This window comes from Vanessa atalanta, chromosome 18 (assembly GCF_905147765.1).
Source record: "Vanessa atalanta chromosome 18, ilVanAtal1.2, whole genome shotgun sequence".
NCBI classification, from domain to species: Eukaryota; Metazoa; Arthropoda; class Insecta; order Lepidoptera; family Nymphalidae; genus Vanessa; species Vanessa atalanta.
The window spans coordinates 5103614-5128596 of record NC_061888.1 but is presented as its reverse complement, the minus strand read 5'-3'; the positions used below and the strand labels follow the sequence as shown (position 1 = coordinate 5128596).

General features: G+C 40.4%; 1 protein-coding gene across 2 annotated transcripts; it reads left to right on the top strand.

Moving 5' to 3' along the window:
• Positions 1-1867: 1867 nt before the first annotated feature.
• Positions 1868-24906, top strand: LOC125070747. Of its 2 annotated transcripts, XM_047680696.1 has the most exons (3): positions 1868-2077; positions 20899-21623; positions 21762-24906. In XM_047680696.1, the coding sequence occupies exons 1-3, from the start codon at positions 2054-2056 to the stop codon at positions 21772-21774; spliced, it is 762 nt and encodes a 253-aa protein (XP_047536652.1). In that variant the 5' UTR covers positions 1868-2053; the 3' UTR covers positions 21775-24906. The 2 variants fall into 2 exon arrangements, with proteins under 2 accessions (XP_047536652.1, XP_047536650.1); XM_047680694.1 differs by having other exon boundaries at positions 1879-2077; positions 20899-24906.
• The last annotated feature ends 77 nt before the right edge of the window (positions 24907-24983 follow it).

The following is a 24983-nucleotide window of genomic DNA, read 5'->3' as shown; positions in this document are numbered from 1 at the left end:
ATAGCAGTAAATGATAGCCTTGCAAACATAGTGACATCTTGTGTTCGTAGAGAATTTATGTCTTATTTATGTATAAGAAGGTGTTCTTAAAAACAACTAATTAATAATAGAAGGTGGGCAAGCTTTGCATATAAGTAATATGATGTAACTTTGCGTCTTAAATACTAAAATATTTTATCTATATTGTATATGTATAGTAAATACTTTTTTAAAAGAAATATTTTTATTAAGTATTTTATAATTTAAAGTAATGAATACGTGGGTTCCGTATCGCTATAAAATATTATAGATTTTCGAAAAGTTACCAATGTCACTAGATATTTGTGTAATATACGAATACCAAACGATTTAATCGATACGCAAATACGTGTACCTATTCTAACGAATAAAAATTACATAAAATCCTGCGATGACCGACTGGTCTATGCAACATTAATTCGTCCATTTCGGGCTGTAAGCCTTTATTAGTAAATAGGCATTACACATACGTATCGAGTTTATTCAGTCAAATGAATTTTTGACCAATATGTGCGTTGTTTATAGGTTTATATAATCAAAGCACAACAAGTGAAATAAATAACACAAGTGCAATGCAAGGCTTAATAATAAAAACGTATCGCCTTATTTACTTAACATTCGCTTATAATTATCAAAGCGCTTTGTCATGGCGATAAGCAATACCTATTCACGATCGCGAACGAAAGTGTATTGTAAGTATAAATGCATTGCAAAACGTTTTATTTTCAGAACATTAGTTTTAAATATTCCCATTGTGCGCTAATAGGATAGATAGTTCGAAATTACCGCCGAACGAATTTTCCTCTTTGTTATATTATTGGGCAACAGTATCGATCTGCGTGCGGCACATTGCTGCGGCGCGAGTCGGCTCGATCGACGCCACGTGAACATCACAGGCCATGGAACGCGACTGTTCGACTACCATGACATGAGGTGTTTTGCTAAACTCACCAAAACACGGTAAGGGCGTCGTCGCGATTCATGCAAGTGGCGCACTCTCGTGAGAGATGACGGAACAGATAAATCTAAGGACTATGCAAATAATCGATTGCATTTCCCAAGGCATGTACATTGCTGCATTGACATGTGGCTCGAATTTGCTATATTGAATGCGTGCGGCAATGTATTGAAAACAACTGAGAGTAATGCTCGGTCCGAGGAAGTGAAATGAGTTCGAATCGCAGGGCCACAGAGCTAGTGCGGCCTCGCGGTCCTCTTTGCCGCAACGCAAATCGTTGAAATCAAAACTTTCACGCTACGAGGCGCTACGAAGTTTTACTGCTACGAACTTCCTGCTACGTAGCGGCCAGTGCGCCCTGCACTCGAAACTTTGTTTGGAAAGCTTTTTTATCTCTCACATTCTGTTATCAGCGCGATGAAAACTTGAATGCTTTCGTCTCAATGTTAGGACTCGGTTTCCTAGCTTATCTTGTGTTATCAAGAAACACGATTATATTTCTTAGTCACTATCAAACTGTATCAGATTTGCAAATGCTTTACGATGTTTTTATTTCGAATAGCTTATCTGTAAGCAATATTATCTACAACTTGTATACGAAAAAGAAAACGACGCAAAATTTATTAGTATCGATTTTTTTTTAAACTCTCAAAATAGAAACTAGTCAAGTAAATTTTAATAATTTAGAAATATCATAAAAGTTATAAATTATACTTATTAGCATCTTGCCATGGCGTGTCACATCAGGAAAGTTCAATTGAATCTTAGTCAAATAATAAGGTATCTCATAGAAAGTGGGTATTTCTAGCAGGTAACAGCAGAACCCAGTGGCCGGTACGGTCTCGGTTTTGTTGTTCGAGTGCAGGTGGGCCGAGCGACCGCCTCGCCGCCAGAACGTCGTAACCGCCTGCGACTCCGCGCTCGGGTATTCGGGCCTGGCGCGACGGGCTGACGGCGACGCTTCAGTCTGCGCTCGGCCTCCGCACACTGCGCTTGTGAGTGACGCCGTGCTAGTGACTTTGACAGTTGTTATCGTGATCGTGTGATGTTTTCGTATCGGAACTATGGTGTATCCCCATGAAAATGTGGAGTGATTTCCAGGTAAGGTCTAAATCTAAATGTTATTTAGTATTCTAAGGGTTACATCGTTTGTTTCGTTTTTATTTCAAACTTGTTCTGAATCGCGCTTTTGTTGAGTAACAGTGATATTAGTATAAAATAGGTAGAATTATATTATATGTTCAAAGTTTTGTGGATATTCGGTCGGTGATCGATGAAGATGTTGAGATTTTTTTTGTGTTTTGAAATTTTTACTAGATGTACAAATTGCCAAAGTGGCTTTGTATTTATTGTTCTATTTAAAATTATTTAGCAATATTTAAGTAACGATAATACAAAAGAAGTATATACTGCCATTTTAGTTTTAGAAACTATTATCTTTAATTATATATTTTTACTATACCCTCTTTATCTAAAATAGTGAATTAGTAACTTTTCGTATGATTTCAGTTCTTATATCCTTTTAGAGAACACAGTTATTTCTTATATTTATTTAACATATTACAGAGTCACGAAATACGTGTTTAAGAATTTAATTTAGAGAACTTTATGCCCGATTTCTTTGTTGTAAGATTAAAGATATTTTTCATTTACATTACTTGCGTTTATGAACATAAGGCTACGCTTTACTTTTGACTTAACAATGGTGTTATGACGGTATGTAAAGTTTTCAGATTAATTATTTCTACATTATAGTCAAAATTGCGAAATAGTCTCAAAAAAAGTTGTATAATTCTAAAGCGCGCCTTTTTTCGAATCTGACATCTCGGCGCGTTTCCGGCGACCTGTCAAACGTCATGTGATAGATAGAAGGGCGCATTCTGTGGTGTTTTAAATCAAATCGTCGTATTCTCGATAACTGCGCGGCGCTCGAGGCGAACGAGAACTCGTCACAGAAATACGTGCGTGTTGCCGTCCCGCTCTATCGCGTGGCGCCGTCTCGCTCCAGCGACGGGTGTTTTTGTGCCGGAGCGGGTTTTTTGTCGACGGGCGCGAGGCTGCCGGCGCCGCTCGCTCGACTCGACTCCACATTAATTATCGCCGAGTTGGCTTGCCAGCGCGAACGCACTTTACTTTCTATAACGCTACGCTTTATTACGGACTCTTGCTTATTTTTCGGCGGGTTCCACTATACTGCAGCGATTTACTTGAATCGCTTTAATGTTATCAATTGATAAGCTATTCGTTTGATTGAGATTTCAAGATTTAGTTAATGTAACCCTAACTAATTATGTTAATCATTTGAAAGAAAAACTTTTTGGTGTAGAAATTAAATGATAAAAACATTTGTTTCTATAATGCTTAACTGAGTCGGTGGGTTTTCCTATGAGTAAGGCGAGGGGCGTATTGCCATGGCAACAGCTAGGGCGCCCCGCCCAGTGCGTACTTATTCCTGGCAAATATATTTAAAAAAATTAAACTATAAAACATGACATTTGTTCAAAACGAATTTTCATTACATTAATTGTTTCCTTGTTTTAACCCACCCAGTCACTATCGGTAGATAACAATTCACGAATTTCATGAAATCTGTTTAAATAAACGGTCCGATAATCTTGTTTTGCGATAAAAGAGTTCAACGATTTACCTTGAGAAGGTTTAATTATGTTTAACGTCTCTATGAAAATGCTCGTTTTCGTGGTATTATTCAATGTTTACGTGAAACTACTCTAAAAAGTATTTAAAGTTAGTAGATGTTGCAATGTTTATAAACCACCAAACTCCAATTCTCTGTAGGCCTAGTGCGTGGGGTGGGGAGGGGTGGTCGAGGGTGCACTGAGGAATGCGACTTGTTGCAGTCACGTGCATCCGCCATCAAGCGTCACACGTTAAACGTTTACACGCGGTATTCGACAAACCGTAGTTCTTACTACTGTAGACCTATAGTTCATTACTATATAACATTATTTAATCACTTTACTATGATACAAAATTATTAATATACGGTTATCCGTCATATGTTTACTTTAAACATTTGCAAATCTCTCATTACGCTCTACTACAGACAACAAACTCTTTTAAGAAATATTATTTTCATCACAAACCTAACTGTATTCAAATAATGTTCGGTAGTGTATACTTATGAGAACCAAAACATATATTTAATAATAGTATCGAATTATTTAATGGTTATCCTTTGCAAACTTCTCACACAAATGGTTTACTATGATTTAATTCCTGTCGACAGGTTAACAAAAATGGTTTTTGTACACATATTTTGTAAGTAGCTGAATGCGATGGGTTCCGCCGCAGCGATGCATATCACGAGAGACCGTCACTTTAATTAAACCACACAAACACCGCTCTAACAATCGAACACGTGGAACAAGTAAACATATAAACAAATGAATGAATTGGCCGTAACGCATCCGACGTCATCGACGAAGACACGCATAATAATCGCTTATGCAAACGAACCTTATTATGTAAAACATTATGAATCGTGCCGACATGTTTTGACATAAACGTTTACGACCAATTATAAGCCTATTGTGTGACTCAATGAACTTGAAAGACATTATAATAAATATAGGGCATCGACACTAACGACTCATGAATGGTCGCGAACGGTTACACCTGTTTAGAAAAAATATTATGTACAAGGCGATGTCAGGTGTATGAATTGAATACGTACTATTATATTTTTATTGCATTCGTATTGAATTACCGACGACGTTTGTTTGTTTTCTTTTTTCAGCTTACCTTATTATGTTAAGCGTAACGGTGGCTTAAGTTACTCATCGGTCAATATTTGTTTTACTGCTTTACTACGCTACGCGTAATACAAACTTCAAAAAACGAATATTTAAATAGGATTCAAATATAGAACGTAGACATTCCTTCACCCAAATTCAAGGAAAATAAACGAGTCGCGATTCGACATTCGCAGGTACGGTCTATTTATTTGCGGAGGCCCAGATTCAGTCGACCCAATTACATGCACATAAAACAATATTATATGAGTCGTTGAACTCGAGTTTGGTGGGCCTATGTAAACATTGCAATGGATAAACACGGCCCCAGACGCGCCGTCGCCAATAATTTATGTAAATTCACGTCATCGTAAAAAGACTGATGGGTTCATATCGCCATTTTCTTATTTCGGCGGTCAAGTTCAGCCCGGGGTGAAAGTTTAACAACTATAATAAATCTCTTAAGTTATTTCCTTGTTTGCTTGACAACTTGTCGTATATAATTTAACGCATGTCAACAAAATACTCGTTGACGTGCGTTAAATTATATGTTACAATAGTTTAGTAGCGATTCGTTGGTAATTTTTAAGTTTGTTTTGGAATGTATAAATTGACTGTTGTTTTATTTCAGAGAATATAAAAAATCAAGTAGTTGTTGTTAAGACGTTGGAAATAATTTTAATAGAAACGACTTATAAAAACGTAATCTCGTAATAAAAAATACTTCTCATAAAAACTTTAAAGTATTTACACACACATTAGACACGAAACAAAAGTAAACAAAACATTGTTGTGATTTATGTTTTACTACAGACGCGAGACGGCAAGCAGCGTAAAATCTTGTTTAGGTATAATTATGCGATAATAGCTTTATTAATACCACTACAAATCTATTTCGTAGGTAGTTACTATAAATCACTTATGAATGAATGAATGTTATTATTATACGGCAACCGGTCAACGATATCAGAATGGACTAAAACGTCATTTTATAATCATAAGCTCATAAATAAACATGGTGACGTATCGCGGGTGATCAGTCGGAAGTGGGCAGGCGCCGGAACGCGCGGCAGGCAGTAAGCAGTAGGCACGTGCGCAGATGGCATGTAAACGCGTTTAATTATGTAACATTGTTTTGACATTCGACAACAACGACACATTTAACGCGGACATTAAGTGGATCAATGAACTTGAGCCGTTTGCTGTGTTCAATGTTACGCAACGATCGGCGTTTGAGTGAGATTAATGCACGCGGATTATGACACGCGATACATTTCAATTTACGTTCCGTTTCATTCATGACTTGAGATAATGACGACGTACTCGTTCCGTATGTTTGTTTGTTGATAGACATTCACCGTTAGTTGTCAAGCGTTCACTTGCATTTTACATACTCGATCCACTCGTGCGAAGTGCGGCCTTTATGTGGACATTAGTCAATTCATAAACTTATACGTTAGAAACCGAATTATGTATCAAGCATTATTATTAAAGTGATACACAAAATGTAATCTGAATTTTAAACAGAATATACTTCAACTTGAAATAAACTGAAATCGGTTCCATGTGTATACGGCAAATGCAGGTCGCGCGCGGAAGCAAAACATACGTGTTTTATAGTCGAATAACTTACTATTAACTACAAGTTTGAGAAGACGGAGGGGTGAAGGGAGTACGTCTTCACTCATTGACGGTTGAAGCGGGCCGCGACACTTTCACTGCATCCGTTATTGCAGTCACTACGCGCCTACTGCACCCGCCGGGGGCCGCCCCAATGCATTCACCCCGCGCCTCCCTGCACAGGGCACGCCGAGCACAAGGGTGCTTTCAAACTCAAGACCATCTATCCTTGAATAACGTTAATCATTTAACTTTTTTGCTAATGTCAAGGCTCGTTAAGATCCTTTTGTGCGAAACCGTTCTCACCCATACAAATCTCCGTACCATTCCATTAAAGCTAATTCGGGATGTGTGTGATGTGTGATTAATAAGCTATAAACCGCTTTACTCCTTATCTAATAATATCAGCTGCTGGAATGTGACGATGAGTGGGCGCACTTGACTGTTAACGGATTAGAATGGTTAAAAAGTCACATTGTTACAAAGATTTCTCGGGACAAGGTTAACAACCTTTGTCACTACGCACATAGATGCGGCGGAGACGAACAGCAAGGAGACAATGGTCGGTATGCTAATAGTAAAATGATTGCAACATGTGAGCAATCAGTCTATCAACGATCGTATCTCGAGTCTAGACGGGCGAGTAGTCGAGGCAAAGTGGGACAATGTCAATGGTGAGGGCTCGCCATTATTTGCGTAGCCGTGTGTCGGTCGAGGAACGCGTTCCCGAGTGACAAGTGCTCGCGGGTCGTGACGGAAGTTTGTAAACACCGCCGGCCTTGCTCCCGGAGCCGGACGCGTCCACCCGCACCACCGCACTGCCGCAAAGTCACCGTTAGTCACGCACGAAATATCTCAATATAGCATCTTTCAATGCGACGATCGCTATCTTCGCACTATCGACACTATTGTCACTATGCATCAATAATGCAAATCGATACGGAATGATTTATTCAATGAGCACATGTTAAACGTTACGTAAACGCAATGACGCGGACGTAATCTAACGGTAATTAATGCTATATTTAGGTACGGTAAACTTATAAGAATAGGTATGATCGGGTTCTATTTGCATCGTTTGGGTCGTAGAGCGACGGTGGGCGTGAAGGCGGAGAGACGGAGAGACGGAGCGCGGATGTGCTCGGCGTCGGCCGCGGCGGGTGTCCCGCGACTATCGGTGCTGACTGCTGATTGATGGCCGATAGATAGCTCGACATTGAACCCGTGCACGGCTACTGTAAATATATCTAGTGCGGACTTCCGCCCGTGACGTCGCACCCGTGACGCGCCGCTGACGTAGCGCCCGCGTAACACATCCATATTCTTTTTGTTTACACTATAAAGCATATTTACATTGTTATTGCATCGCGGGGTCGTCGCCTTATCTTTTATTGCTTTTGGCTTTTCACGTATTTGTATTACCTTCCTTTCTGTTTCTGATTATTACTGCTCGTTATACAATGGTTTATGTTATCTCTTTACATAATAATATTTGTTTTTATTTTCCTTTCACGATGTTATCAATGAAGCCTAGATTTTTAAAGACTATAATTAATTGTTTTCTTTGGTATTCGTCATTTGTTTTATTTCGAATTTCTTGAAACATATGTGACTATCACAGATGTAAACATGTACGTATACCTTTTAAAATGCAAATATTTTAATTAAGCCTGTTTAAACGAACTGGGTGTTTGAAAAAAAGTTACAATCCAATTCTAGAATAAATTGTAGTAACAAAGGAGTTAACACATCTTCGGTGTAATGATTTGTTCAGTTTCGCTCGTGCTGGTGTTTATTGATCGTGTGAACCGTAGAAGATAAATTGACTCCTAGCAATTAGATAATTTCTAAGAATCGGTAAAGTTAATATAGTAAAAGAACGCTTTTGACCTCTTATAGGATTGTTGTTAGTCATTCGACTAGAAGGCTCCAGGGACTAATCTTCTAAGTGCGCAGCCTTCAGAAGACAGGGGTAGATCACCCGGCGGGCGGGGGTTCATTAAAAATTCATTCTTATTTCGTAGCGCCGCCGTAATCAGCCGCAAAGGGGGCTGTAGACGCACGTTTCGCTTTTCTCATTATTTAGTATCGCATCCATTAGGATTGTTAATGTATAATGACTTTTATGTTGACATAATAGTCAAATATAACTATAACAGTTGATACGTTATAGTTTTCCCTTTTTAAAATACATATTATCCCACCTAAGTGTTTAAATAATATATAAAAACATTCTGAAATATGTAACTAACTTGTGAAAAGTTATATCTTTAATTAACAGAGATACGTTTCTTATAAATATCTCAATAATAATGTCTTTCAAAACAATGAATGTTATATAAATACATTTTTTTATAATTGGATAATTACAGTAATGTAGTGTGCGAGTGTGGGCTTCGACACATTTCTGTGTGGGGGGAACATCTCCCTAACTCATCCCATTTCTAAGTTCCTACTATTCGTTGTCTATTAAAAGAAACTCGAAAGACGAAATTATTTAACATTTATTAATAAAAAATATGATTATTCCTTACATTTTACGTTAGAATTTCAAAAGATAAATGAAAAATGTAATTGTAAATTAGATAAAAGTCATTTAATATAAGACTAACAAATATATCTCAGTGCTATTGTGATTTTAAAAATAGGCGATAAAAATATTAACGAATATAAAATATGTGTTTCGTCTGATTCCAATATCGAGTATGAAGTGAGTTTGTGATCACGGTAAGGGTTCTCGGGCATCCGTACGCCCCCTCAAACGATCTCGCTCCCTCCTCTTCTAATCTTTTTTAGCCCTCCATCGAGCCTGTGACGTCACCGTTCTCTTTTTAGCAATGAAAAAATGATTAAGCTTTTTTGTCTCGAAAGGTTAAGTTCATATAAAGTTAAAGTAAAGAGATTACGAATGAAAAGTTTTTCGTAACTCATTAGTTCCCAATTAAACGTATTCAAATTATATAAAAAGTAAAGTAAATTATGCTATACTGAGTAATCGTAATACCAATCCGTTACCCAATTTAACTTAAAAGATACAATATCAATACGAAAGTCGTTTTAATTAAAAATGTCGAACCTAAATTGGTAGTGATAGATGATTACTTAGCATGATATGAAAACCAGGTATTTGTTATAACGGGACCTACAACAGGTTTCGGAGTACATGTGCGGGGTGAGATACGTGTTGATGCGATCGCACTGGATGCATGCATCAAAGATCAGCTGATCGACGGCCGTTTTCCTTTTCATCTCTCGCACTTTATGTAATTAATTGGTCGCCGCGGGCGGTGCGGCTCGCGATCCGCCGATAGACTTCGGTACTCCTGGTTACTGTACGAACGTGCACCCGCGCTATTAACCTTCGTTCTGGTTCTGAATGAATAGAAGAAAGAACAATGATAAATTTACGTATTATATGCGATTTGCTAATAGATTATATTGTTCACTACTAACAGCTTTTGACCGATATATCTTTATTTATAATAATTTAATTTTACTTCCAAAGATCCCATTACAGTTTCTTCGACGTTCATAACGCATTTTTTAATTCGCAAATTCATAATGAATATCATACATTATTTGAGCCCTCGACCAATGATATCGCATCAATTTATTTAATATGATCTAATCCTAGTTAGTTCTGAATAGATGTCGATCGAGTTCAAAGAACTTGTTTAGTTTTTATTTTTACCTCCTATATCTATTATTTTTTTTAATGTAATATATCTTCTCATTAACTTGAATGTAAAACAAAGAAATCATTTTTCCCGCCGCATTCAATTTATTATCTTGTTATGTCATGGAGTATGCGCCAACAATGGAAGTTTCTTAACAGTTAACCGTTGCGATGGCCCGCAACGCGGCATCGCTCACGATTGACATTGCATTGCGTGAAATCGCTTCACGTGTTCAAAACTTTTCATATTACTACTATTTCATAGTTCGATTTTGCCCTTTCAAGGACGTCAACGAGGAGTAGCCCGCATTCAATAACGAGACGCCCGCATTGAAACCAATTAGCAGGACTCGAGACCGCTCATAATCTTTAGTATTGTCACATTTGTGTTAATTTACAATCCACTTATGATGTCGTAGTGTACTCTAGGTGAAGTGAATTGAAGTCAGACTTGCACAAAGTATTTTTCTGTTGGGTAAGAGAACGTGTCGAGAGAGGCCGCGGAGTATCAAGCCGGTCGGTCGGTGTATTTCTCATGCGCGGCGGTGTCGCAACCGACGTGTAGCAAGAGTATATCGGGTCCGGAGAGCGGCGGTGGCGCGGGCGCAGCTGTCACGTCGCCGTGCAGCGTATGGCACGCATGTGCTGCGCGTGTGTGGGTGACGTCAACGAGCCACTTTCACCATACTTTCGTCGCTGCTGGTGCGCTAAAAAACGAAGCGCGATTAGACGACTGCTATTAATACATGCGATGCGACATGCGCGCTGTCGCGCGAAACGATACGGAATTGTTTTCTAAAGCGCTGTACGCTGTTGTTTATATTCATTTGGAGCCTAGATAAACTTCAAAAATTATAAATTAAAAAGTAAGAATTCGTAATACGTCTACGTCTCCAAAGTAATCAATCTACGTGTAAAGTACACGCCATGAGGATTATCTCATTTTAGATGTAGAAATAATTCGTCAAAAGGTTCCTATTTGTGTCCTGGCATTGTCCACTAATTTTAAACGATAATTGGGAAACAATTCCGCCTTACTCACACTAAAACATGGGACAAGTAAAATCCATTTGTTGCTATCGCGCCTGTCTAATTAAGCTCTGTCATAGACTTTTCGAAGGCTCTATTACGAGCAGCCTCCAAACTTAGAGCGGACTGTAACACATTTGGTATTCAATCGGAGATTGGCATCAGCGGATAATGGTTTCTATGCGCGGGTAGTAAGGTCGATATTGTAAGGGCGGAGTTAATTTCGCTCAGTGTGACAATTACGGCGATGCGGCCCGCCCTCGCGCCGCCGCAATCGATAGGCCTAGCGCGGGTGCGGTGCGCGGGTTGGGGGAGGGATGGCGGTGGTCATTACTTATGAAAAGCAGAGGTAACGGCACTCGCGACCACGCGTCTGCGGCCTTTACCACGCACCACCAAATCCCAACATCGACGACAACGCTGTAGTTGTCCTGCCACTGACGATTATATTTTATACGATTATCTGAATACTATGTATAATACTGTACGAAATCCTTTATTAAAAAATGTTTAAACAGGGCTCGGTGAAAAGGATCGTGGCCCTAATCTGCGAATTGGTAATGGGTTAGTGGGACCTTTTACTGAGTTCGGGGTCTGGTCTTTGTATGCTCCCCCAATTCGGGACCCTTCGTACTGCACCAGGGGTCGTTGTACGCATAACGTAAATTTATATTAGTATTTTTTTTATTAAAGACAGTATTCGTTTTGTAACATAAATCATAAGAGAATCTCTCTAGATTGGACTTTGAAGAAACAAAGAAACAATCAAGCTGAGTTCATAAAATATCATCGACAAGACGAACTCGCGATAAGTTTGCGCGGGAAAAACTCATTCCCGCGCTTTGTAGCGAGTTTTCTTGGGGGAGGGAGGTATATATGAAGAGGCTGCCGCCCTTCGCTGTGTTAGTACCTAATGTAATTGGGAGTGGAGCGGATGAGCTCAGTTCTGTAGGCTTTCGTTCGTGAGCACACGTCTAAGAGATTACGAATTCATTTTCATTACGCTTTCATGTTACTTCACATATTGTATCCGTTATATCGACTTTCAAACTGTTAGGTACTTACACGAGTTACACATCATTCGAACATACACAACTAAACATATTTATTTATTTTAAATTATAACCTTAATAAATATTATAAACTCTTAAAAATAAGTACTATGTATTTCTAAAATAAATTTATAGTATGGTTAACGAAGATTTTTTTTCTTACTACAAATCTCATAAGCTATCAATATTATTTTAATATAGCTATAAAAATACATCGACTTGCCAAATAATGACCCACAGAGCGAATGATGGCAAACTTCGTTTCACATGCTGTAGAAACTTATAACTAAAGATTTTCTTAAATTTTGATTTTAAGACGTTGCTCCTCGATCTTTAATTTCGCTAAGTCGACCTTCAACTTCTAAGTCGGCATTATTCTTAGCACACCCACACATAAATACGGTCGTATAATCTTTTGACATAAGGCAAACGTGTGGCGCTTAAAACGCATTCATATATGCATACCTTTTCACGGGTTCTTACAACTCGCAGAGTATAAATCAATGATAATAATAAACTTTATACAACTTTCTTAAAGAAAATTTAATGACAACGTAATAAGTTTATAACGTATTTTACGTAAGAATAATAATTAAATGTGTTACAATAAAGCAAAGCAGCCAGTCGGAATGTTGCAAGCGTTCGTATCGCGTCTTATCAACGGCTTATCACCTTCAAGGTGACGGTCCGATGTAACCGCGCCGATTGCCGCCAACATATCTCATGATTAATATAATTATTTCTATTACCGAAGAAATAATTCTCAACTAATATTTAATGATATATTACATGAGACGAAACAAATAATTACTTTGTTGAGAATGATCTTTAAAATTCTTTATTAATATTATCGATTTAAAACTTTCAATGATAATTTAATACAGCATAAATCAATTATGATCAATCTAAATTGCACATCAACATTAATCGGCACGAAAAAAACAAAACGATGTTCTTTATCGGAGATATTGACATTGATTGTTGAAAGTGCCGCCGATAAAGTTTTTCACAAAACGCGGGAAACGCGGCAATTATGTACATAATATCAGCGAAGGCCACGTGCTCGGTTGACGTTAACAAAGTTTCCCGATGCGGAGAAAACTTTGTGACATGTGAGTGGTAGATACTTACAATATGTGCCCCACCTTCGCCTTCTTCTCCCTCTTCGCCCCATGCCGCGCGCCGCATCCGCCGCCGCTGTGACTCAGCGGCGCCCTCGTGCGACGTCGCCCCGTCTGCCCCCATGGAAAATTTATACCCACCCTCTTCCCAAGAATATTAGAATTCCAGCTACTCAAAGCCAACTTTATCCAACAGAAATACGATCTATTTTCCTTTGTCATGCGCCGGTAAGACAAAGGAGCGCTAGCAATTTTGCCGAAAACAAACCCTAACTCCAGAGGGATATAGTTTGTAATTTATGAGGCGAGGTGACTCACGTGCTATGAAACGCAGTGTTGACATTACGGAGTTAGGACATATGATGTAAATTATGTTTTTCTTCAGTCTAGTATAAAGAATATAGTATTTACCCGAGTGTATATATGTAGTATAGATATGTAGGCAGTATAGACTGATTTACTTGAAGAAAAAAGCTCATGTAGGGAAAAAGCGCCGAGTAGTTGTATCTCGGTATTCAGTATCATTAGTACTACAAAGTAATGCGACGTTAGCATCGACGCTGACTTCGAGCGCTCTCCCTTATTCCCCGCCTGGCACGATGTTTCGCGTCTCGAGAGCGTGTGCTCTCATCTCCTTAATTCGTCCTTCGCCGCAGCCCCCTTAATTCTCCCTTCCAACGATGCCGCGAGGGAGGGTGCTCACTCTCTTGTTAAGCGGAGTTCGACCCCCTTATTTATGCCTGGCGCGTGGTGGTGGGCGGCGGGCGGGGGCGCTCTATCGACGTTCGTTCGTATCTATGTACTGGTGAATTAAGAGCGAGTCGGCTTTCATTTTACTTTAAAGCTTCCACGCTCGTGTGCTCGCCTTTCAGCCAAATGACTCCGAGATACGAACTTCAACCTTAAGTCTAGGCAGTACGGTCAGAAATTCCGACAAAAATTTCTTTCCGTTTTATAACTTCAGAGAGGGCGAGGAGGCGGTAGGGTTTTTGTGAGTGGAAGGACTTTTTTGACGTACGTTTTTTATGTTTTATTCGTTTAGGGTTCGCTAAGATAACGATGTCATACTGAAAGTAAAGTGCGCTTTGAGAAAAATGTTCGAAACTTTGAAATTGAATTTAAAACATATATTATGAATTTACAATCATGTAATATAATCATGTATAAACGCTCGCAATTAATGAATAAAACGAAACTAACTCCACAACTTATTCTGAAGTAAACGATGAAAACTATTCTGTAAAGTTTGTTACCAAGTACGGGTAGAGTGGGTGGCTAAGTGTACGCACAACGTCTTCAGTGAAAGTGAAATTTAGCACAAGTTCGGAGAAATACAACTCTACGCGGATCCCCCTCCGCCCTTTAAGGAGTCGTCTTCGAGGGGTGGCAGTCGGCAAACCCGGCTTATAACAATTAAGTTTATTTGCTCGCGCGTTTTCTACTTTGCCTCAGTAAGAAACATCATTTCGCTGCGCACCGTATATTATAATAAGAAAACGATCTTTGAAACATTTCCATCCTCTACATTATCTCACTGTGGCTTGACATAAATACTGAAACAGCATATTGGGTTGGGCCGGAAAGAACAAAGAGCACTAATTACTTGGAAATCTTTCAGTTCTTACATGGTGTCGAATAAGGTTCGTTTCTCATGTCATAGGTTAAAAATCAAAAGAGCGACTGCCCTGTGACGGTTGAACGACCTTTGTTAAGGTGTCGCTTTCGGGCAGGTTATTTAGTGCGGCAGGGTGAGCGGGGGCGACGGGCGCCGCACGGGGCAGGGGCCGGGAGCTCGCAGGGCGGCCGGGACACCCGGGTCGCCGGGCAACGCAACTGGGTCACTCCGGGCCTTCCACCGCCCACCAATTATGTACACGCTCGTTACCGGACACGCGTTTTTCAATCACATCCATATTTAATTGGGCATCACAGCCTGAAAATATGTACCGTCCTGTTTTACCGGGAACTTTATTTAAATTGCTGTGTCACCGTTCAAAGCCAATATGCTCCGTTATAAATATAGTATGGAATTTCGATTGATACCGCTTATGTAATATAAATTATTTCAATAGCTCTGATTAATAATGCTCTGCTATATGCATCGAACATTCGATGTGATCTCAAAGTCGGTTTGATGGTTCAGTAAGCAAAGTTAAGAAGTGCGAATGCGGGTTATAAAGCTGCCTTGAGAAACTTCTTACAAGACAGAAACTGTGCCCTAACTTGTTGCATTGATGCACCACGGAGGGTGCGAGTGGGCGCAGGGCGGTGCGGAGCGGGGGTCGTCTTCATAGTGAATGGGCGCGAGATGTCGTGGCCGGCGAGCGCGTATGGAGATGCCGCCATTGATAACCGTGACCTCGCCCTTATCGCGGACGCCTGTCGATGACTCCCGCATAGATTACGCTTTTCCACCTACATACATTCATTTTTGCACCTGAAATTACAAGTGACAGAAATTTTACATTACAATGTACCCATTTAATTCTTTGTAACATAGGATGGATTAGGTTTAAACGATTACTTTTAAAACAGTGTTAATAAAGTTGTACAGAAACAATTTTACAGTCGGCATCGACGTCATGTTACTACATCGAGGCAGTCATTGTAACTGGTCCATTTGCATTTTGCCTATTAATAATTCTTTTAAGAATATGTTTCTTAGTTAATTAGAGTTGCGTGCATTGAAAATTCGATCCAGCTGTTAAATAAAACAGATGCAATTTGTCTGATTTGAGTACATCAGTATGCAAAGTGACAAGTAAGGCAGGGGCTGGCGCATATTAAGTGCAACCTTGACATTGGCTAGCGCCCTAATGTCGTCGGATCGATTGTCGGAATGCGAACAAAACCATCTCTGGCAGCAAATAATAATAGTGTCGGGACGATGAATGAACACATTAGCGAGCGGCGCGGGCGGCAGTGGCGGCCGGCGCCGAGTCATTACGCGCCCCCATTAATCACTGCAACAATCGGCCGATATCTCGCTATTTACAAACGCGGGAGCACGTGTTCGACGCTCGTACTACGCAGAGTGTATTGACCCATTTAGATAGCTCGACCTTCGCGCGGCCATTGTGAGCGAAAAACATAAAAATAAGTTTTATTGCGGCGTCGTTATGCGTATCGCTGCGGTGCGCGGGCCCGCCCGTCACTCTCGCGCCGCGCCGCCCGACAGCTGATCGCTACGTGACATTTTTATTTTATTCGCTCTTCCGGGGATTCTCCGAGATACGTACCAGTGACGTCATTATCTGCCCGCGTACGCCCGCACCCGCTGATTTATTGTCTTAAAAGCGCACGATGCGAACTCCATCCTGGAGATTGAAGTGATTTATGCACTACGTACGCACTTCGTCTTACAATGTCAGTGTTAACCGCTATAAGCGCCTTGAACCAGTCCTGCTTACCACATTTGCATTCGTTCTTGTTGTTCTTATCAGCCTTAAAGAAATTAACTGTTTTGTACAGCTTGTGGCTTAGTCACCAAATTATGTTAATATTTATTATGTCTTATAAAGCAGTCACGATTCAGTCATGATTATACGTACACCTAATATTCCAAAATGATTGTTCCTATTTTCTTCAAAGATGAAGATTATATTAAAATTTAACGATATTTCATACATATAATAAGAGTTTAACTAAGAAAGTCTGGTAGTCAGAGTCAGTATTAGGAGGAAATATTTGAGTTGCAAGCGAGGCCTTGCGCGAGTGGCGGACCGACATTCCTGTCATGTTGCCCACGGCGTTCGGGGAAGTAAATGCGTCATCCGCGCTTGAACAAAAACTACAATTTTCCCTTTCATTGCATCAAGTGGCCGCAGCTCTGCAAGACGCTCATCATAATAAACGCATAACGCCACGTTCCGCACGCGCCCGCACACTGTAAACAATACGTTTCGGGAATTCCCTCGCTTTTTATGCAGGCACACATTCCTGAGGGATTCCTTTTGTTTGCGCTTAAACGGTTCTCTTGTACATTTTTTTTTCTGTCACCTTGGAATTATTTGACACCGCTGCGCTCTTATATAACCGCATAACTTAAGCCTCATAAAAAAGACTGATGTCTAAGGGGAATTTATGTTTCACGAATAGGTGACGAATAATATTAATAATATCAAATATCTTTAATAGTTAAATGATTCAACAATCATCCATGTAGGTCCTGACTTGTTGCAGTACCTCCAAATATCGTATGTATTTGAATGTCTTAAATTAGCAATATATATCTAGATCGCCAATCGTTGAGCACGAATATAGTTTCACATTCATACTAGTTTCATTAAAAAACTCGTTCTTTAAAATACAATTCTCAACTTACATGCAAACTTTAAAAAAGTATAGGCTAATATCGTTCAAAACGGGACAGCGTCGGTATAAAAAGCTCGGAGAGTCAGTCGAAGTTGCGCGGCCGGGCCAGAGAACAGGATGTGAGACTGGTCCGCGCACACAGACTCGCTGCGCGTACGCACACACGCACACATAGCCGCGCGGCCTCGCCGCTCGCCGCTCACGGAAATGTGCGTGCCAGAGACTGCCTTGGCGCTCGGCGCTGGCTCATGCCGAAACCCGAATCATTCGACTGATACTCGTTAAGGAAAGTTTTATATACCATTCGAATAATATACATCAATTCTTTAAAAAACAAATCATGTTTGGCTTCTTAAATGTACTAAGCCTAAATAAATAATAAAATAATGCGTTTTCGATGTATGGAGCAATTGTATAATTATATAACTTACTTTAATTCTTCCAAATAACTAGGGATGTAGTTTATTTTGTAAATTACTTACTTAGAGAAAATATTGAACGTAAAAAAATCATCAGCAAATAATTAACTGACATAATATGATTTGAATAAGCAACAATAATATGAATATACTTTATATTCAATGAATACAAACCCATTAAATACGATAACAGCATCAGTAACAATACAATCACCAATAAATCATAATTGCATAGCTTCCGAGTCAAAACAATAAATAAATTTTCTCAGGGCATAAAAAATGTATAACGGTATTCGAAGCTCAGCGGGCTAGACTGATCTGTAATCTTTAACCACCTGTAAACAGGCCCGATACCCTTCCAATGAATGAGTTTGCGAACTCGATCACGTGCTCTATTGTACTGAAAAGGAATGTTAATCGTAAATCGCTCATTCAATAGATTCTCCAATTCGATATTGCAGATTAACACCTCTTCACGCTATGAAAATTTATGAATGAAGCGCAAAAAATACTATGTGGATCATTTATAGTGAGCGATCGTCACGTCTTTATTACCTCGGTTGTTTGTGAAAATTATTAAAACAAGCAATAAAAGCTTTGTTTGTCGTCTTAACGCCTACGCTCGTGTGAATTATATTTTGTGGTTGTGAAAATAGGTTTTTGCCGAAGCGAAAGCGGTAATCAATAAATACGATTGTTTTATTATAATATTGTATCCAATAGTATACTAATGTCGTTTACATATTATAAAACAAAGGAAAACGTTGAAATAATTTCAAAGAAAAAAGATCTTAATAAATAATTCGTTTATAATAATGCTTAACGCGCGCTATTTGCGTTTTCTCATATATATCCTAGCTTTATAATGCAGAGCTGTACACCCCACGCTATCTACCCCATTTTATAGTTCGCTATAATATAACGTTCGTTGGAGCGTAGGTAGCTGTAGCGTTAGATAGAAGCGGACGGCCGCTACGCGATGTTATTATACGATGGGGCTGTGTGCGCGTGCACGTGTACGACTCGCACACAGAAACAGCTAGTCCGCCGCCCCGCGCCCCGCCTGCGACCCGTTCAGCGCTCTTTACCCCACCTCGCCGCCGCCCGCAGAGACCCTCGCTCGCTCGACAACGACATGGCTTAGCGCACTGTGAAGCAATGCCGTGCCGCCATCTATTCGTTCTTTACAATGCCATAGAAAGTTCGTTCGACTCGCCCCGCCGATCGAACTTTTCCTACCTTCGCGATCTGACTGACCGATTATTAGCGCCTCTACCTTCAGTTGACCACTCATACATAAAACGAGAAGTGAGTACTTAAATTTCGTTATGACTGTAATTTTAAATAAATCGTAAACTTCTAAGCGCTATAGGGACATCACAGGTTTAATATACCGCATAGCTATTCAAAGCAAGCGATAAAATAAACGTCAGACGTTTCCAAGTTTCGAGCGGACAGAACGAGCGACGCGGTGCGCATCAGAAAAAGAACTTTACGACAAGATTAGAAAGAGCGAGCGGTGCGGCAACGTCGCGCGGCCACGTTCCAATGAACGGAGCGGCAACGCTGTGCGCCAACGTCATATACTAAATTTATTTTCATGAGCGCCAGCGCTGGCGACGACACCGCTACATTACATACACTCGCTCACCGCGTGATACTAATGAAATCACGCGGTTTTGTTTATTTCTGCGTTTTGCAAACTGCACAGTTTTTACCACGCTACAAGCGTTAACAAATGAACAATGGAGTAGCCCATTTTCCGCAGAGTGATAAAATGGTGACGCAAAATGATTATTTGCAGCGTTGCGATGAGTGGCCGCTGAGTCAACGCGAGCCGCGCAGGCCAGCGACGTTTAGCAAACGAGTGCCTCGAGTCTCATTGCGTTGCACTACATTGAATACATTTTCTTTTGATAACTTTTATAATTCCAAGTTCCAAATGATTTAATTTTATGTTAAACTTATTTTTGGAAAAAAAAACCAAATCATTTATAAAAATACTGTAAACATAAAAAAAAAAAAACTTAAAAAGTCTAGTTTCATAAAGGCATTTAAGTCTGAAGGTGCGTAAACGCGTGTGCCACCTAATTGTGGTAGCAGGTGCGCGGGCATCTGCCGCCGGTGGATTTGCTAACAATTTATTTTTTAAAACTTCCCATTTTAGTTACCTAGTTAGTCGTATATTGCAAAATATCATTGTGACTACTAACGGAACGAGCAATGTATCGTATACAATCGCAATGTTTTAAGTCAAGGCGCCTGTCAACTGAGTCTATCGGGTTATTTCTATACATATAGACGTAGCAGCTGCTCGTACGATACAGCATGTTTTTCTAGTTTAAATTTGTAAGTGAAATTTCTATGTTATAATTATTAATTTTGAAACTGTTAGTCTAGCCAGTCAGGTTAAAATAATGTAACTTAAGTTAGGTTCAAAAAAAGTTTACACATTAAAATTTGTGGACCGTAACGTCTTCATCGATCTTAATTTTTTTAGCCCTAGCGTTCATGTTAAAATCTTTTGTATAGAGAACGTTTAAAAAAAATGGGAACGCCATTTGTTCGGGTAAATCCCACAGTCGTATTTCGGAACACGAACTCTCTACCTGGGCCGATCTGCAGGGGTTGCTCCCCGGGTGCATATTGTACCCAAAAAAAGAGAAGGGTCGCTCTACAAAGCGAGTTGGGCTCAGGTATCTTTAGCGTTGCCTTAGCCTAGTATGCAAGAGATCACGAGGGCTGTTTTATAAAGAACTCTGTACAATTAAACGTTAAAATATTTCGTACAAAGTAAATAAGTTCTTATAATTTTCTTCAATTAACTGTCAAAACTTTCAACAAAAAGTCTCAAAGTTATCTAAAAATATGTGCTGCAACAATTGCAAAAATTGTGTAAATTAAAAATAACTAAAATCATATTTTATTGAATTTTGCAGGGCTCGGGCGGCGGGTGCGGCGCCAAGCGGCGCGCCGGCTCCCCGTGCGAGGGCGGCGGTAAAGTTGCGCGCTGGGAGGATTCGATAGCGCGACTGGAGGCAGTAGCCGCCGGAGCGGGCGGCGGCGAGTGCTGGCGTGCCGAAGACGAGGAACGGCGCGCGTGTCGCCGACGCTGGTGCGGTGGTTGGTGCGGCGCGCACGATACCATACGCGCCGAGAACGGCAAATCCTACCTCGAACTGGGCGGCGCAGCCGCGCGTGCCTGCTGCGATGGCCGTGCCGCCGGTCGCTGTGCTTCGCGACGCTGCTACCGCGAGCGACGTCTCAAGATGATGAACCTTTGCGCCTTGAAACTGGCGCGTTTCCGCCAGACCGCGGACCCCTCACTGCGGCGCTCGGTTCTCGTGTGCAACACGCTACGAGGCATCGAAAGGGAGATGGAGCGCGAGAGCGCCGAAGAGACGCCCGCGCCCTTCGAGGCCGCATGTGCCGCGACGGCGGCAGGCGCGGCGCGCTGCGAGGTGCTGGGTGCCCGGGATCCTGCGGCTGGTCGCGCCACACCTTTCCCGACGCCGCCCCCACCAGACCGCGACTCGGGCTACGGCGACGAGGAGCAGCGCACCATCGACTGGGGCTCGGTGCTAAGCCTGTCGTCGCGATCGGCGCTCGACCCCCCCGAGGACGCGTGGCCCGACGACTGGGGCTGGAGCGAGGACAGCTTCGTGCGGCTGCTGGTGCCGACGAGTTAGTGGTTGCCGCGCGGGCAGGATGCGCCCGCGCCGCACTGAGCGCCTGTGATAGGTGGGCAGGCCGCGCCGCGGCGAGCTGAGGGCGGCCGCGCGGCGCGGCGAGGGCCGCCCGCGCGGCACATCTAGTCGGCGCCACGCCGCCACGCAGTCAGTAGTTAGTGTTATGTGATTATTAATGGGAAGGTGCTAGCTTCGGACGACACGCGGGACTTGATCGCGAGCCGAGTTATTTTTGATAGTTTTTTTTCTTTAAGTGGACTCAGAACTGACTTAGCAGCAGACGTTATTACTGTTCGTATCGAAACTCGGGTGTTTGAAATTTTTGTTGAAATTATTGTGTAATTAATTAGATAAATGCTATATTTATTAGGTTGAAAGAGAGAAGTGATGATTTAAAATTATTTCTGTCTTGATATTTTCTATCTGATGTATTTTATCGACAAAGCGTGACTTCGGGTGGGTTATGTTATAAAGAGGCGTTGCCGTTCGTGGAAGTGTGTTCTTCATTTATATCCCGGACAAAGTCGAAATAATTGCCGAGCTCGCGTTTATGTTTCTGTAATTTCCACTGCATATTTCAAAAGAGCGACTCCCACGAACGGCAGTCGTCAGTACGTCAGACTCATGTGTGGACATGTGCCGAATCTTGTGACCGTCTATGTTGTAAAGGGGCACTGTAGAATGCAGTTTCAAACTTCTAAAGGTTCATTTGAATATTGACGAACAAAATTGTAATTAAATACGTAGTAAGTACTTAAATTAACACATGAACTTTCATTAGTTCCGCATCCATTGCTCCAGGGCGGCACTGTAATTGGGTGTCAATTAAACAGCCTTATCGACAGTCATGTTTGGAAGTCTCACGATTTTTGGCATCATTATACATTGAATAATTGGAATTTGTGAAACGTGATTTAACATAATACCGGTCGTACTTAAAGCCTCTCACAGTCGGAATTGTAAAATAAACGAAATCTGTCCGAGAACCCGATGGCCGTTTGATGAACGTTTTACTTTTACCGATATGTACCAATTAAGAACAATAATAATTTAGGAATAATACATACCTACTAATAAAACTATCATTCAATAATTTCTTACGGTGTTTACTACTAATAGTTAAATGCAGTTCCTAATATGTAATTAGTTAAAATATAAGTGAAAAGTAACAATTTATTTGCAGTATTTAATTCTAGTTTTGTATCGACGTTCATTAGAGGGGCATCGGATCTCCTTAGAGGGAACCTCCTTAGTGAATTAGGGAAGTTTGACTGATAGAATTGATTGGTTTTGGGAATGCAATGAGATTTGAGACATCGAAAATACTAATATATAACAATAGATAGATTCAACCCGGCCTCCCTAAGAGAGTTCTAGTCAACCCGATCCTACGTCATCAAAGTGTAATGGAGTGTTTCTTTTGATGGCGTAGCAATGATGTGTCCTCTCGTTAGTGACGTCGGATTGCGAGCAACTTGCGTGAAATGGGACTTAATGAATCTGCGTGTCATCGGGATTTGCGGTCGGAGCCAGCGACGCGAGCGTTAACCGTGGATAACGACCTTTAGTTATTATTGACAAAATTAACTAATTTTATCGACGAGCTTAAAGGTTTTTCGTTTCGATTGATGTATTGTGGCTCATCCGTTTCGCGGCGCCTCGACCGCCCCGACCGCCCCGACCGCCCCGACGCGCGGGCCCATCTCGCGGACTGCGCGAGTGCGACTGCATGGACCAAACATACCTACCTAGCACGACTTTTAATAGATCAAAGTACAAATTTCAATAAAGTAAGATGCATTAGTGCTCCGGCGCATGTTTGTCCACCGTTGTCAATTACTCAAATATTTGAATTGTGATTCGGTAGCTAATGAGAGAAACTCTATGTTCTTAAATTTAATGTACATATTATATACGGAGTTGGGCATTATGGCGCGGTGATTCGCGGCCGTTGTAAATACATAATGTAAAATAATAATTTTATCGGTATGGATGTGTAAGCGACGCACGCCGCCGTCTTGTATCATGCGACCTCTATTCTGTCCAATACACTCAAGTACAGATTTACAAGTTACATATTTTAATTCGTTTTAATATAAGGTGTCACAAAATATTGCCAGTACCGATTTGAAAGATGTCTAATTAGTTGTAATTCGTGGGTTCTGAACTCGTAAGTGATGCACTGGATACTTGGATAGTCTATGAGTGTTGCGTTCCGATCGTTTTCTGATTTGACGATTTATTTTGCATACTTACTTAGATTTTTTTGTTAAACTTGTCCGTATGGTTGGTTGTGATGGTTTACTTAAGTAAGTTAGCGAATTATGGGTAAACGACTCTATTGAATATAATATACTTACAAGTTTGTACTAAGCCTCCTGCTTTATGCCTCTGTCGTCGGCGCCCGAGAAAATTGTTCAATTTTTAATTTAAACGTACTTAAAGTATTTAAGTAAGTTATGTCTACACGTAAGGTTTTTAGTTTAAAATTATCTCGACTGTACCAATTAGTATAATGCATCGCCAGCGCATGTGTGACAGAGGCATAAGCCGTTTCATATGCTTGCAATTATGTACAAATAACAGATTTTAAACAATCTATTAAATTACCTTGTCTTTAAATTTCCGATTAATGTTTCCATAAAATATATCAAAATTGTATAAAATTATTAATAAATGAATTGTACATCGTCCTCAACACGTTACAAATTTGGTATGCGTTCTGGTGTTTGTCTAAATGCTTCAAAGTGATGTACAAAAGATGTAAAGAGCTATTTATTACCGGGCCGCTACCCCCGAGCTAGTGTTGTGACTACAGCAATAATTGTAGACAGTAGACCTGTCTCGTCCGTCTTCTCACCGTCGAAATCGTTTCAAAGAAACCATTTCGACATCATCATACGTAACTTTATAATTACATTATGTAAGTGTAATTTCTTAGTGTTTTTCATTGCCATTGGTTACCAAAAATGACAGGATTTATTATTGAAACGATTGTGTATATTCTAGAAAAATACTCCCCTTAGAAAATTGTGAAATCAATTTTGAATATACTTGTTCTGCACATCGAATTGTTAAGCGTTCCTCATGTTAGGAGTTGTTCAAAATTGTTTCCTGTGTTCTAATATAAGAAATATTGTAATATAATTATTGTTTAAGCTGTTGTGTCGAAAATAACAAGAACAGGAATAATTTTGTGAAACAATGGCACAAAGAATGAACATAAATATTATATATATTATAGAAACAGAAATGTGGCTATAAGAGCAATTTTTATAATAAATATTTACTGTTGAAGAAAACGCAGTTTTTTATTTTATCCCCCGTAAAATAAT

Coding starts and splice junctions, on each gene's coding strand:
- LOC125070747 (XM_047680694.1), top strand. CDS start 2,054: ATGAAAATGTGGAGTGATTTCCAG. Junction 2,078..20,898: donor AAATGTGGAGTGATTTCCAG/GTAAGGTCTAAA, acceptor TGAATTTTGCAG/GGCTCGGGCGGCGGGTGCGG.